At 37.8% G+C, this 14,310-nt stretch overlaps 1 protein-coding gene across 7 annotated transcripts in view; it reads left to right on the forward strand.

The window, feature by feature from the left end:
• The window catches only part of HIPK3 (homeodomain interacting protein kinase 3), an 83,182-nt gene that overhangs the window by 43,330 nt on the left and 25,542 nt on the right, over positions 1-14,310 (forward strand). For all 7 annotated transcript variants that reach the window (XM_043908867.1, XM_043908871.1, XM_043908869.1 and 4 more), the window contains one exon: positions 11,804-11,927. In XM_043908867.1, coding sequence (XP_043764802.1) covers positions 11,804-11,927 — 124 coding nt within the window. The remainder of the gene's footprint in view (positions 1-11,803; positions 11,928-14,310) is intronic.

The following is a 14,310-nucleotide window of genomic DNA, read 5'->3' on the forward strand; positions in this document are numbered from 1 at the left end:
TCCCCTTCTCCTCCTGCCCTCAATCTTTCCCAGGATCAGGGTCTTTTCCAGTGAGTCAGTTCTTCACATCAGGTGGCCAAAGTATTGGAGTTTCCACTTCAGCATCAGTCCTTCCAGTGAATATTCAGGACTGATTTCCTTTAGGATGGATTGCTTGAATCTCCTTGCTGCCCAAGGGACTCTCAAGGAACTCTCCAACACCACAGTTCAAAAGCATCAATTCTTCGGTGCTCAGCTTTCTTTACAATCCAACTCTCACATCCATATGCGACTACTGGAAAGACCAAAGCTTTGACTAGACAGATCTTTGTTGGCAAAGTAATGTCTCTGCTTTTTAATATGCTGAATAGGTTGGTCATAGCTTTTCTTCGAAGGAGCAAGTGTCTTTTAATTTCATGGCTGCAGTCATCATCTGCAGTGATTTTGGAGCCCCAAAATAAAATCTGTCACTGTTTCCATTGTTTCCCATCTATTTGCCATGAAGTGATGAGACCAGAGGCCATAATCTTTGTTTTCTAAATGTTGAGTTTTAAGCCAAATTTTTCACTCTCCTCTTTGACTTTCATCAAGAGGCTGTTTAGTTTTTCTTTGCTTTCTGCCATAAGTGTGTTATGTCTGCATATCTGCAGACATACCTGCATATCTGAGGTTATTGATATTTCTCATCTGCATATCTGAGGTTATTGATATTTCTGAGGTTTTTGATATCTCAGGTTATTGATATTTCTCCCAGCAATCTTGATTCCAGCTTGTGCATCATCCAGCCCAGCATTTCTCATGATGTACTCTGCATATAAGTTAATTAGCAGGGTGACAGTATACAGCCTTGACTTACTCCTTTGCTGATTTGGAACCAGTCTGTTGTTCCATGTCCAGTTCTAACTGTTACTTCTTGACATGCATACAGATTTCTCAGGAGGCAGATCAGGTAGTTTGGTATTCCCATCTCTTTAAGAATTTTCCACAGTTTGTTGTGATCCACACAGTCAAAGGCTTTGGCATAGTCAATAAAGCAGAAGTAGATGTTTTTCACTTTTTTGATGATTCAGTGGATGTTGCCAATTTGATCTCTGGTGCCTCTGCCTTTTCTAAATCCAGCTTGAACATCTGAAAGTTCATGGTTCACTTAATGTTGAAGCCTGGCTTGAAGAATTAGGAGCATTACTTTGCTAGCGTGTGAGATGAGAGCAATGGTGTGGTAGTTTGAGCATTCTTTGGCATTGCCTTTCTTTGGGATTGGAATGAAAACTGACCTTTTCCAGTCCTGTGGCCACTGCTAAGTATTCCAAGTTTGCTGGCATATTGAGTGTAGCACTTTCACAGCATCACCTTTTAGGATTTGAAATAGCTCAACTGGAATTCCATCACCTCCACCAGCTTTGTTCGTGGTGATGCTTCCTAAGGCTCACTTGACTTTGCATTCCAGGATGTCTGGCTCTAGGTGAGTGATCACAGCATCGTGATTATCTGGGTCGTGAAGATCTTTTTTGTATAGTTTTTCTGGGTATTCCTACCACCTCTTCTTAATACCTTCTGCTTCTGTTAGGTCCATACAATTTCTGTACTTTATTGTGCCCATCTTTGCCTGAAATGTTCCCTTGGTATCTCTAATTTTCTTGAAGAGATGTCTAGTCTCCCATTCTATTGTTTTCCTCTATTTCTTTGCATTGATCACTGAGGAAGGCTTTCTTATCTCTCCTTGCTATTCTTTGGAACTCTGCATTCAAATGGGAACTCTGCATTCACCTGATGCGAAGAACTGACTCATTGGAAAAGACCCTGATGCTGAGAAAGATTGAAGGCGGGAGGAGAAGGGGATGGCAGAGGATGAGATGGTTGGATGGCATCACCGACTCAATGGACATGAGTTTGAGTAAACTCCAGGAGTTGGTGATGGACAGGGAGGCCTGGCGTGCTGCAGTCCAGGGGGTCACAAAGAGTCGGACACAATGACTGAACTGTCCTGTACTGTCCTTTTTTCCTTTGCCTTTCGCTTCTCTTCTTTTCACAGCTTTTATAAGGCCTTCTCAGACAACCATTTTGTCTTTTTGCATTTCTCTTTCTTCAGGATGGTCTTGATCACTGCCTCCTGTACACTGTCATGAACCTCCATCCATAGTTCTTCAGGCACTCTCTATCAGATCTAATCCCTTGAATCTATTTATCACTTCTACTATATAATCCTAAAGGATTTGATTTAGGTCATACCTGAATGGTCTAGTGGTTTTCCCTACTTTGTTCAATTAAAGTCTGAATTTGGCAATAAGGAGTTCATGATCTGAGCCACAATCAACTCCCAGTCTTGTTTTTGCTTGATGTTACTGCTGTCCTTATATGTATTTTAAAGGATTTACACTGTTTAAAGGATTTATACTGAATGAAAAGAGGGCTTAGAAAACTTCTTAAATTTGATTGTCCTAGAAAGCTAAAGACTAATCAAAAAAGGCATAGAACTGTTAGAAAATATAGATCAGTTAGTATATTCTTAGAAAGAAAGTGAAGTCGCTCAGTTGTGTCTGACTTTTTGCGACCCCATGGCCTTAGCCTGCCAGGCTCCTCCATCCATGGGATTTTCTAGGCAAGAGTACTAGAGTGGTTTGCCATTTCCTTCTCCAGGCGATATTCCTGACCCAGGGATCGAACCCGGGTCTCCTGAATTGCAGGCAGACCTTTTACCTTCTGAGCCACCAGGGAGTCCTAGTATCTTCTTATTCTGTGGAAAATAAAGCTAGAACATAACTTCAGCTGAATTGTTAAAAGTAACTTTGGTGTCTGTTTCTAGGTTTCCTGTTTGTTTGGCTTTCTGTGTTTTAGTCACAAAATTTTATCTTTGAGATGGTATAGTGTAGAGAAATAAGGCATTTGAAGCCTCAATTCCATCACTTTATGGGTAACTTTGGGTACTGTATCAGTTATCTGTTTCTGGGTGACGACTCCAAAACTTAATTGCTTCAAAAATGATTTATTATTTCTCATGATCCTGTGGACTGACTGTACTCAGTTGAGGGGTTCTTTTGTTTTATGTGGAACATTTTGTTTACCTCATTTTTTATCTCGAAACAGAAGAACAAGGCAGAAATCTATTTTTAGAACATCATCTTTAAGTGAGATAATGTGTTAAAACGCTGTTAAAGCTCAGTAAGCGGTGTTGACTTTTATTTTATAATCAAAACATTTCAGTTGTCCCCAATGTGAAGTGGCTAGCATGGCCAAGTCTCTTGGTTGATACCTGTTTGGCTCATGTATTTAGTAAAGATATTTATAACAGACTGCTAACGGCTTCTACTGTTTGATCAATTAATTCATTGAACAAACGGATGAGTGAATACCTACTATATGCCAGGCAGTATTCTCAGTGCTGGGAATATAGCATTGAAAGAATTAAAGTTCTTTCCCTCATGGTTTTATATTCTAGTAGGGGAGGGGAAAACATAATAAGGAAGCCTATCAGTTGGTGGCCGGTGCTAGAGAACAGTAAAGCAAGATGAAGGAGGGAGAGGTAAGGGTGAGTGCTGGCAGGCCTCTGTTTAAGGAGGCAAAGGGAAGCCTTTCTATCAGATCTTTGGACAGAAACACAAAGTAAGAGTGAAGGGATCACGTTCTGCTTTTCCCTCTGCCAGGAACCTTCTCCTAGATAAATGTAAAGGTTTTGAGGCAGCAACTATGATCAGAAGCAGTAGGAGGCCAGTGCAGGTGGATCAGAGCAAACAATGGGATAATGGTAGGAAATGTTAAGTAGATTTCCTGAGGGCAGAATCACGTCTGACCTTGTATAGACCATTGTGAAGAATTTGACCTTACTGTGAGGCAGGAAGAAGCTGCTAGGAGGTTTTGAGGCAAAGAGTGACGTGGTAGGAGTTGCGTACCAGGTGGATCATTCTGGCTGCTAAGTTGAGAGTAGATGGTAGAGGACAGGGCAGAAGCAAGAACAGTTAGGAAGCTTGCAGCAAGAGATGATGGTGGGGCGTGGGTTGTGGTTTTAGCAGGAAAGGTGGGGCAAAATGGTCAAATTCTGAATCTGTTTTGAAGATAAAGTCAATGGGATTTGCTGATAGTTGTGAAAAGTGAGAGTTAGATTTGATTCTCACACCAGTTATGTGCCTGAGAAATTAGGAGGATAGAGTTGTCATTTCCTGAGGTTGGGAAGGCTGGAGGAAGAGTGGGTTGGAGGGAATTGCGAAGATGTTTTGAACATGTTCAGTTTGAGATATCTAATAATTGACAGTAAGAGATACTGAGTAGACAGTTGGATAGGAAAGTCTAGAGTTGGGGGAGAGAGGTCTGGTTTGGAGATGCACATTTGGGTTTAAGAATACAGGTGATAATTAAAACCATGTGATTGTATGAGATCACCTAAGGGAAGTGAATGTAGGTAGAGAAGACAGGTATCTAAAGACAGCCTTGGGACACCCCAGAATTTAAAGGTTGTGGAAATGAGATGGAACTGGAAAGGAATCTGAGAAGGGAGTGCTGGTGAGGTAAAGAGAGCAGAGTGGTATCCTGGCAGATTGCAGACTGTTTAATGCAGGAGAGCACAGTCAACTGTGTCAACTGCTGCAAGCCAAATAAATCAAGGATGTGGCAATGCAGTGGCTGATGGTGACTTTGACAAGAGCTATTTTGGTGGAATGATGGGGTAATGAAAGCCTGATTAGAGCTGAGTTCAAGACAGGGGCAGAATTGGAGGCAGCGTTTCTTAACAGTGCTTTTAAGAAGGCCTGGTTTAAGGGGGAACAAAGAAACGGATGATGGCTGAAGGAGAGTATGTAAACAAGAACGCTTTTTTCTTTTTTCTCAAAATGGGAGATGTGGAACAGTTGTATCCTGTTGGGGGGTGGGGAGAAGGGAGGGAGGGAGAGACTGGTGATGAGAGAGACTGGGAAATTGGTGGAATGATGTCCTTCAGTGAGTGAGCATCGTTGCCTTAGATAAAAGTACTGGCAGATGTAAGTGGGCTAGTAGATGTGGTGGTGAGAATGTAGAAGTTTCTTTCAGATATCCCCCCACCCCCGCCAAATAAAGTTGGATGCAAGGACAACAGTCAGGAATGAGAATGGGGGAGGAGGTGATGGTTTGAGAAGAGAGGAGGTGTGAATTAGGACAGTGGGAGTATGAATAAATTTGAAAAATGTATATGCTGTTTTAAATTTTACAGAGTCTTTTACCTAGTCCTTTAGATAATTTTCAGAGTATGCTGCATCAGTAAAACCCATTTCAAAAATGAAAATACTAAGGCTTGGGTAAATTACTTGGTGGGATTGCTAGGTGTCTAAAGTGTTTAAAATCTAGCTCTCTCTAGATGATTTTCATTGTTTGAAGCCATGCATCCTTACCAGACTCAGATTTGTCTTCCCAGAACTTTCTGCATAGTAGCACTATAGCAAAACATTCTTATGAAATATACCCTTAAATTAACCCATGACCCCATGCTCTTTTTATATTGGATTCCCAGTAGATGGTCAAGAAGTTGTTATTGTTATTATTTTTTAGTGCCCTAGAGGTTTGAAAAAGAGGTGTAGCACAGGATTAGCTCAATTGTAAGGCCTGCTGCATTGAAAAATCAGTAGTTTTTTTTAACACTAGCACCCTGTTTTCCCTTTCGGATATATATTTCATCAAAGGCATTTTCTTCCTGTACCAATCGGTACTCTGAGGAAGTAAGTTATTGTTTTTGGAGTATAGGTTTTCTACTCTGACCTTCTTCAACCCTGGAGTATAGTCTTGCTCAATAGCCTGGTGAGGTGGCATGGCCTTTCCTGGTTAACTTTTCAGTTTTCGTATATCCAGAAAGTGGAAACAACCCAAATATCCATCATCTGATGAATGGATAAGTAAGTTTGGTATACCCATACGATGGAACATCATTCTGCAATAAAAAATAATTGAAGTGCTGGTACATGTTGCAACATGGTTGAACCTCAAATGAAAGAAGCTCGCCATAAGAGCACATGTTGTACCATTCCATTTGTATATGTCCAGAACAGGCAGATCTAAAGAGACAAAGGAGATTTGTGGTGGTCTAGGGATGGAGAAGTTTGGAAACAATGGGGAGTGACTGGTAATGGATAAAGGACTTCTTTTCATGGTGATGAAAATGTTCTAAAATTGATTGGGGTTGTATAATTCTGTGAATATACTAAAAGCCATTGAATTGTACCATTTGAACAGATAAACTATATGGTATGTGAATTATGTCTTAATAAAGCTTATTTTTAGAAATATCTTCTGTATCACCTACCTCAAGGAAGACTGTTCTAATTTTATTATTTTTATCTTTATTGAGTTTACCATTTATTTACCTTTTCCAAGTTTGTGCTGCTTTTCTCTGGTGTCTTATTGTCAAAAGTAGAGCGAAGCATGTAGCTGTACATTTGTATATAGAGGAAATGGCAATCCACTCCAGTATTCTTGCCTGGAAAATCCCACGGACAGAGGAGCCTGGCAGACTACAGTCCATGGGGTTGCAAGAGTCAGACATGACTTAGTGACTAAACCACCACCACCAGAGGAGTTTTATCAAGAGAAGCCTGGCTAGCTGTAGCTCTCATTTTTATTGAGTGACATCCCCAACAGAATCATCAGAATCTGGCCCTTAGTTTTGTCATTTCAGAAATTACTTGATCAGTGTCCTGAACTTAACGAGACCTGGGTTGTTCCTGTCACTAAACTCTCAAGAAACTGAAATATATCAACATTATGCTAGTTTTTTTTAATTAACTTTAGTGAGAAATATTAGGCAGGCTAAAGAATCAAGTTGGCCTAACTGTTGTATTATCTGTATTTGAAAAAATAGGTTAGGAGCCGTATCATGGTCACCACTTTCTTGATGGCCTTGAAATCATCGCATGATCATAGCCTAATGGCATTTGCCAGGATAACTCAGGGCATCTTTCTCTTATAAGAATATATAACTGTTCCTCGAACTTGACATATTGAGTTCCTGAACTGAGACATCCTTTTTCCCAACAGGGCTAGGTTTCTCTGCCAGTAGTTGAATTTTCAACTTAAAGTAAATAAAAATGAAATAAAGTAAAATGTTCAATTAATAGTCATCTTTTCTGAGTGACAGTATGTCACCATGTTCTTATTTGAACTATCTACTGCTAACATTCTTTTTGAGTTCTCTAGCAAAAGACCCACAGACCATTCAGAGTTTAGTTTACCCACTGAAAAACATTTTTTTTAGCTTACCCACTTTACCTAGATTTTATATCAGTATTTCAAGGCTTTAGAAAAGTATAAAGGACTTGGTTTTAATGAATATTGGTAAGTTTTATTAGTCACATAGCAAAAAAGGAAACATGGCATTTTATGCATAGCCTTTCTTACCGTATAACCTAAAATTTTGAGTTTGTTTGTGGATTTGACACTTGCCTTCTAATTGTGTTAGTATTTATAGAGTGGTGAAGTGGTTTAGTTACACTCTCCACCCAGTGGACGTGTTTAATATGTGCCTTGCCTGTCTACAGAAGTACACATGATGTCTGTTCCCTGCTATATCCTTAGCACACCACTCACATTACAGATGCTCAGAAGGGAGTTAAGGTGGATAAGAAAAGAAGTGGAAGAATTTCCTTTAGGTGTAGAACACAAGGTTTATTTTGAGAGTCATCCATAAATGAGACTTTCTGCTATGGTCATTTATATTCAAAAGTATATTTAGCCCAGAGAAATAATTTGAGGGCCAGTTAAGATATATTCAGAAAACTAAGCTTTATTCATTAAGTGACAGATGGATATATTATTCTTTGGTGAATAGTTTGATTTTTAAAGTTTACTGTATAGTAAGACTGGCTGGCCGAGCTCTGATATCTCTGGCAGTTTCATCTAGATTGTAAATGCTTGAAGGTGTTGCTTCCTCACTTTTTCACATGTAATGATACATATAGAAAATGTAACATTTTGTGGTATGCCCTGGTAAACTGGAGAGAATTTGAGTACATTTGACTCAGACTTGGTGAAGAAATGTATTGCATTTTCTTTATGATATTTATGTTTTACAAAATAAAATACAAAAGCTTTTGGGAAGATGGCTGTGGCAGCCTTGGAATTGTGCCATTCGGATCCACTTCAAGAGAACCTGCTGTGAAGAGCAGTTAACTGACAGCCTCCACCTGTTGTGCCTTTTAGATAACGCGTCAGTGCTGGGCAGAGGCCCATTCTTCTGGGCTACTCCCAGCCAATGACCAAACAGACTGGGGGCCCTAGAGCTACGCTGCTCTAGTTTGATGGGGACCTACTCTAGCAGATGATTTTTGCTTAGAGACTCCCCACTGACCTGCCAAGACTCTTCTTTTAACAGCACTGCCGTCGAGTAGAAGTTCTAATTCTTCCTTTGCCCCCTTTCACAGCTGTCAGAACCGCTCGAGGTCTGAGGCTCTCTTCACCTACTCCTGCTTCATCTCCCTCTGTATCCTTCAGAGACATTTTCTCCCCAAGAAATTTTTTGCACATCTCATCTGCTTCTCAGGATTTTAAACTGATGCAGTAATACATAATGAGTTTGTATAAAACTTGCAATTAAAATTCTTGTTTAAAAATGAGACATTTGAGTTTGCTTCCCTATATATAACTCTTTTGAATCTTAGATTTTGTGTTTGAAGTGGTTTATTACAATTTGTAATCAAGATTTTTAAAAGATAACTCTGTATTCTTATCACGGTCAAAGTGGCTCACTCACTAAATGGCAGTAAATGGCAGAAAGAATTCATCACTCTTTGTCCAGTTGACAGAACTCTTTTCTTAATTGTTGACCAAATTTCAAGAAATTTTTGTCTCTTTAAGTTGTACATCCTAAATACTATCATTTTGTTAGTTTTCTTGCATTACCAAATACAATGTTGAAATTTTCTACAGTCGTCCATTTCAAGTCCTGTGAATTTTTTGTATTAATTATTTCAAAATAACCATGAAGTCCTTACACACAGCTATAGCTCTATTAGTCTTATTGGCAAGTCTTTAGGATTCAGATTAATATATGATTAACTATTACTAATGAATCTCATTTACTCCGTACTTTTTGAAACTAGCTGCCTTTTGCTTTGAACCTTTTGAAGTATAGGTTAGTATATACTTTATAAACTCTTGTGCTCATTTCTCTTTCTGCCTAGACTTTTATTCTTCTGATGCCTAGTTCATATCCACATTTCACACTGATGCTTTGTTTCCTTTGTGTGAATCAACCTGTGTTGGCATGACTTACTTAAGAAATGTTTATTGAGTGCATATCTTCTGCTATGTTCTGTGTATAAAATAGTGAACAAAAAAGGATAAAATCTTGTGAATATGATAATAAATATAGTTTAAGGTAAGCCTTTTCTTTCTGTAGTACAGTTTAGCATTTGATTATATAATTTACGTGTATACATCTACACAGTTAGAGTTAAGTAGTCAAAAGAGTGAAGGCTTTTTATAACTATGTTTTAAGGTTCTTTTATTCCTCTTAGCATCTCCCCATGACACTTACTTGTTTTTAACAAGTACTGTAGATTAAGAATGTACTGAATCTTAAATATTAATTATAGAAGAGATACTCAGGAGTAGAGTCAATAGATTCCAAATCTATGGTAGCAAACAATTTATTATCTTTTGAACTTATTCCGAACAGAAGAACTGTAGGGAGGAGATGGAATCGTCTTTCCATTGGGTTTAACTGTTGAGTCTAGGGCTTTGGTTCTCGACTTTTGTCACGTATTAGAATCAGCTGGAGAGGTTTAAAAACCACTGATGCAAAAAAAAAAAAAAAAAAAAAAAAACCACTGATGCCTTTGTCCCATCCTCAGAGTTTCTGATTTAATTGGTATGGGTGTGGCCAGCACAAAAATTGTAATGTGCAGCCAAGATTGAGAACCACTGCATTAGGAGATATGACAATCAGCACTCTTAAGTTTAAAAAAAAAAATTGGCAGAAGGATTTTTGTAACTGTATTAAATAAGCATACTGAGAGATCCCGGGAACAGTGCCACCTCAATAGTCATGAGGACCCATGTTGTTCATCGAAGGAGTTCCGGCTGGTCAAGTCTGGGAAACTTAGCACATCAGAGTAAGTAATTACAGTAATGAATTGTAACCCAGTGAATAAAATAGGAATTCATTATACTTACATAGGTAAATAAATGGATAAATTGAAATTGGATTCCAGCCTGAAAGTGAAGCCCCACAAAAAACTTCATTACAAAGGGGAAAGAAGAAACTTGATAGCGAAGAAATCTATCAGATACCATGTTAATCAAGTAATCAAAGTGAATATTATCAGTAGTGCTGCAAATCAGTTTTGTACCACCTGATAGCATATAATGAGGAAGAAAAACCATCACTTTTAAAACATTTCTCCCAAAGATTTAGAACCTGGATCTAATGATAAGATGATGTCGGATAGACCCATACTAAGGGATATTCTACAGATAACTGGCCTGTAATATCTTATGCCAGGGTCATAGAAATAGAGGAAACACTTGAGGGATTCTTCCATATTGGAAAAGACTTAAAGAGATATGACAGCTAAATGCAGTACATGATTCAGAATTGGGTTCTTTTGCCATGAAGGAAATTACCTGTGCAATTGGCCCAACTTGCAGTCTAAGGCTTAGCTGGTGAAAGTGTGTCACTATTTGTTTCCTGACTTTGATGATTGTATTGTGATTATTAGAGTAATATTGTATGTGGACAGGGAGGCATGGCGTGCTGCGATTCATGGGGTTGCAAAGAGTCGGACATGACTGAGCAACTGAACTGAACTGAATCTTGTATGTAGGAAGTACAAAGCATGCCATTATTTGGCAAATTACTCTCAAGTGGACTAGGAAAAAGTATGTATTGTACTGTTTTAATAACTTCTCTGTACCATTGAAATTGTTCAGGATAACCATGATTGTATGACTTTGGAATTAGAGAACTGTATGTGAAACTTTCTCTTAGAATGTCAGTTTTCTTATGGGAAAGTCATGGAAGTAGCAATATAATTTATCTGAGAATTGTTATCTTTCATGGAATACATTTTCCAGATAATCAAAGCTCTTTACGTGCTAAAATGCGTTTTAACTTTTTGATGTTCTCTGTATTTTTCTGCCCTTTAAGGCAGAATACAGTGAACTTGGTCGTGTCTGTTTTGGAGAACAGATAACCCAGTTTTATTATGATCTTCCGAAGTAGTACCTCGGTCTAGATCCATGGTTAGTCTTTGGGGCTTTGTTTTGTTTGGTTTGAGTCTTATCTTTCACTGTCTGGTTTTCAGTTCTGCTGATGTCATGGTATTTAATGTGTGTATTTAATAATCTGTCAGTTCTCTTTCTAGTGTGTTACTTCTGCTGTAGTCTCAAAAAACAAGATCTGTGCTTTTCCTTTTTTTTTTTTTTTTTTACAGTCATGTTAATAAAACTTAGATTAAGTGTAGTTATTTCATCATAGCAATGTTGTACTCCTGTTGTTTAGTTGCTAAGTTGTGTCCAACTCTTTGTGACCCATGGACTGTAGCCCGCCAGGCTCCTCTGTCCATGGGATTTTCTAGGCAAGAATACTGGAGTGGGTTGCCATTTCCTTTTCCAGGGGATCTTCCCTACTCAGGGATCAAACCTGGATCTCCTTCAGGCAAGTTCTTCACTGCTGAGCCACCAAGGAAGCTCCCCATTGTACTCATAGCATACCTTTAAGTTTAATTCAGGATTATTGTTAGGTTTGAAAGAGTTCTGAAAAATGATGAATTACTGTGAATAGATGATTTCTCTCTGATTTTATGAGCTTTTCTTTGAATATCAGATGAACTGGATAATTTTACAATCATTTTTTAAATTTTTTGAATTTCAGAGCTCCAGAGATTATATTGGGGTTGCCGTTTTGTGAAGCCATAGACATGTGGTCACTGGGATGCGTGATTGCAGAGTTATTCCTTGGATGGCCTCTCTACCCGGGAGCCTTGGAGTATGACCAGGTAACAGAACTGTTACATAATCCAGTGGAGTTGGTAGAATGTAAAGAAAGACAGTAGACTTATAGGAATGCATTTCCCCAGGCATACAATACATGTGAAGCTCTTGTTAGAATAAAATGGCAAAACCTGGGATCTTACGGAATTGAAATTCAAGATCTCAAAACAGGATTTGATTTTTAAAGTGTTTTCATAAACAAAGTTGTAATTTCATAAACAAAGTTGTAATCCACATACCTGAAAACCAGTTTTGTAAACCTCTTGGGAGAATGTTTTTTAGTCCCAATTTTTATATTGTAGGTATATACACAAAGGGCTGGACTGTGTCCATTTAAATAATAGTGCTTTGCCTGGGTGACAGATTTTGGTGATGGATGAAATGTCAGCCTGTCCCAAGAAATAAAAGGCATCGTAACTACTGGTCTTGAGCCAGCACCTTTTGTTGTTGGTCTTAAATAACTCAGTCACCTGACCCCTCTTTAGTATTTTTCACTGTTCTTGATGATGCTAAAAGTCTATCTTAAGATTATTTGAAATGATTCTCCATAGAATCTAGCGAGTCACCTCATTACACACTTTTCATGGTGGTTTTCAGGTATGTTCATTAGTCTTTCTAAGCTACTAGACAATATTGTTTGCTATTCTCTTGGTTTTTATTACCAGGATTGTCGTTTGAAGTACTTGTCTTCACTTTTTGAAAAGGTTTTATAGCATGCCTCCCTTATTAGAGAGAGATATATACTTAACTCATATTTTAGTGAAAAATATTAGTCAGAATTAACAAGGGTTACATAAATTTTGTTTGGCTTATATTTTTATTTAAATGATATACTATTTAACTTTTAGATATGAAAAAATAGGAAGGTAGAACATTTTAAAAGCACATATAGATACTGTAGCAAGATATCTGATTTCTAGGGTTTAGCTTTCTACGTAAAAGGGGATATGAGAGGTAGTTAATTTAGTGACTTAAATGTTGCTGAGATGACTCTAAAAATCATTTAATATTAATTATTAGATGATATTGTTAACTTTAATCTCATCCTCTTCCAAAGACTTTCTACCCATGAAACTTCTTTTAGGCCAGGTTTTTTTTTTTTTTTAAATACTCTTACTTTCCCTCTCCCTGTTCAACATACCTCTTAAAAGACCATTTCTGTAAAAATTTCCATAGATTTTTACCTTCCTTCATCTTTTAACCCAATCCTTAACTTTGATTCAGAGGCCAAGCTAACTAGTTTTGAAAGAATTAATGATCTGGTTGAAAAGTCCCATAATGCCTTAGCTGCTGAAGTACTGAGGAACCTGTCAAATGCTGGAAATACACCTTTGGCTTTGTGGACCAATTTATGGCATGCATGGTACTCTGGAATAGGACACCATCTAGTGGAAGTACAAAGGTCGATTTGCTATTTTACTCCGAATTTGGACCTTATAGTTAGTCTTGGACAACTCATGTTGATACTGAAAAGGAACCTATAAATTCAGTTTTTCTAAAATCTATAATAAAGTAAAAAAAACCAAAAGTGAGAAAAAAATTGTTATCTGATCCAGATGAACAATATTTTCAGAATGTGTATCATTTTAATTCCAAAAGGTCATAATAATTGAAAAAAGTTATTAGCATACAGCATCAATAGTTACACAGTTTTCAACCCAGTATTTTAAAAGTTATTTTCCAAAATAAATGTATGCAAACCAATAAGAATGATGATTTTGTTGTTGTTCCAGTCTTAGACTTCATACTCATTTTCAAATATGATGCTTGCTTGGTTTTGATAAATGTCTGTTTTTAGGGCTATCCTGAAATATAAGGGCTATCCCTTGTCTTCCTAATTTGAAGTTTTATTTTTTATTCATTTTTTATCCTAAATTGGTTTTGGACTCTGAAATGCATTTTTGCATTAAAATGTTCACGTGAGTGGCATTTTTTTGTTTTTTGGTTGTTTTTTTTACTTTATTTATGTGGTTGAATTTCATAAAATTTCCTCAGTTCCCTGGATTATGATCATCTGATCAGGATGTTGAAAGGGCATGTCTCTCTCTGTTACCTGTTTCCTGTTCTAGGCATCAGCTACTGTGATATACTTGGATACCCAATTGGGGCATTGTTGCTATTTTATTTTTTTTAACTTATTTTTTGCCTTTCAGTGGCAGTGCAGTGGGCAGTAGTAGTGACATTACTGATTAATACTTGTTGAATTCTTTTATGTGCCAGAAACTGTCAACACTTTAACTCATTTAATATTTACAACAACCCTATGAAGTTTTATAGATGAGGAAGCCAAGGAGTGGGGACGGTTAATGACCTGCAGGTCTGATAACAGGTAGTCTGAGTCCAGCAGCTGTGCTGTTAGCGGTAGACTGCCTCTGCACTGCGTCATGG

Source organism: Cervus elaphus, chromosome 1, assembly GCF_910594005.1.
Source record: "Cervus elaphus chromosome 1, mCerEla1.1, whole genome shotgun sequence".
Taxonomy (NCBI): domain Eukaryota; kingdom Metazoa; phylum Chordata; class Mammalia; order Artiodactyla; family Cervidae; genus Cervus; species Cervus elaphus.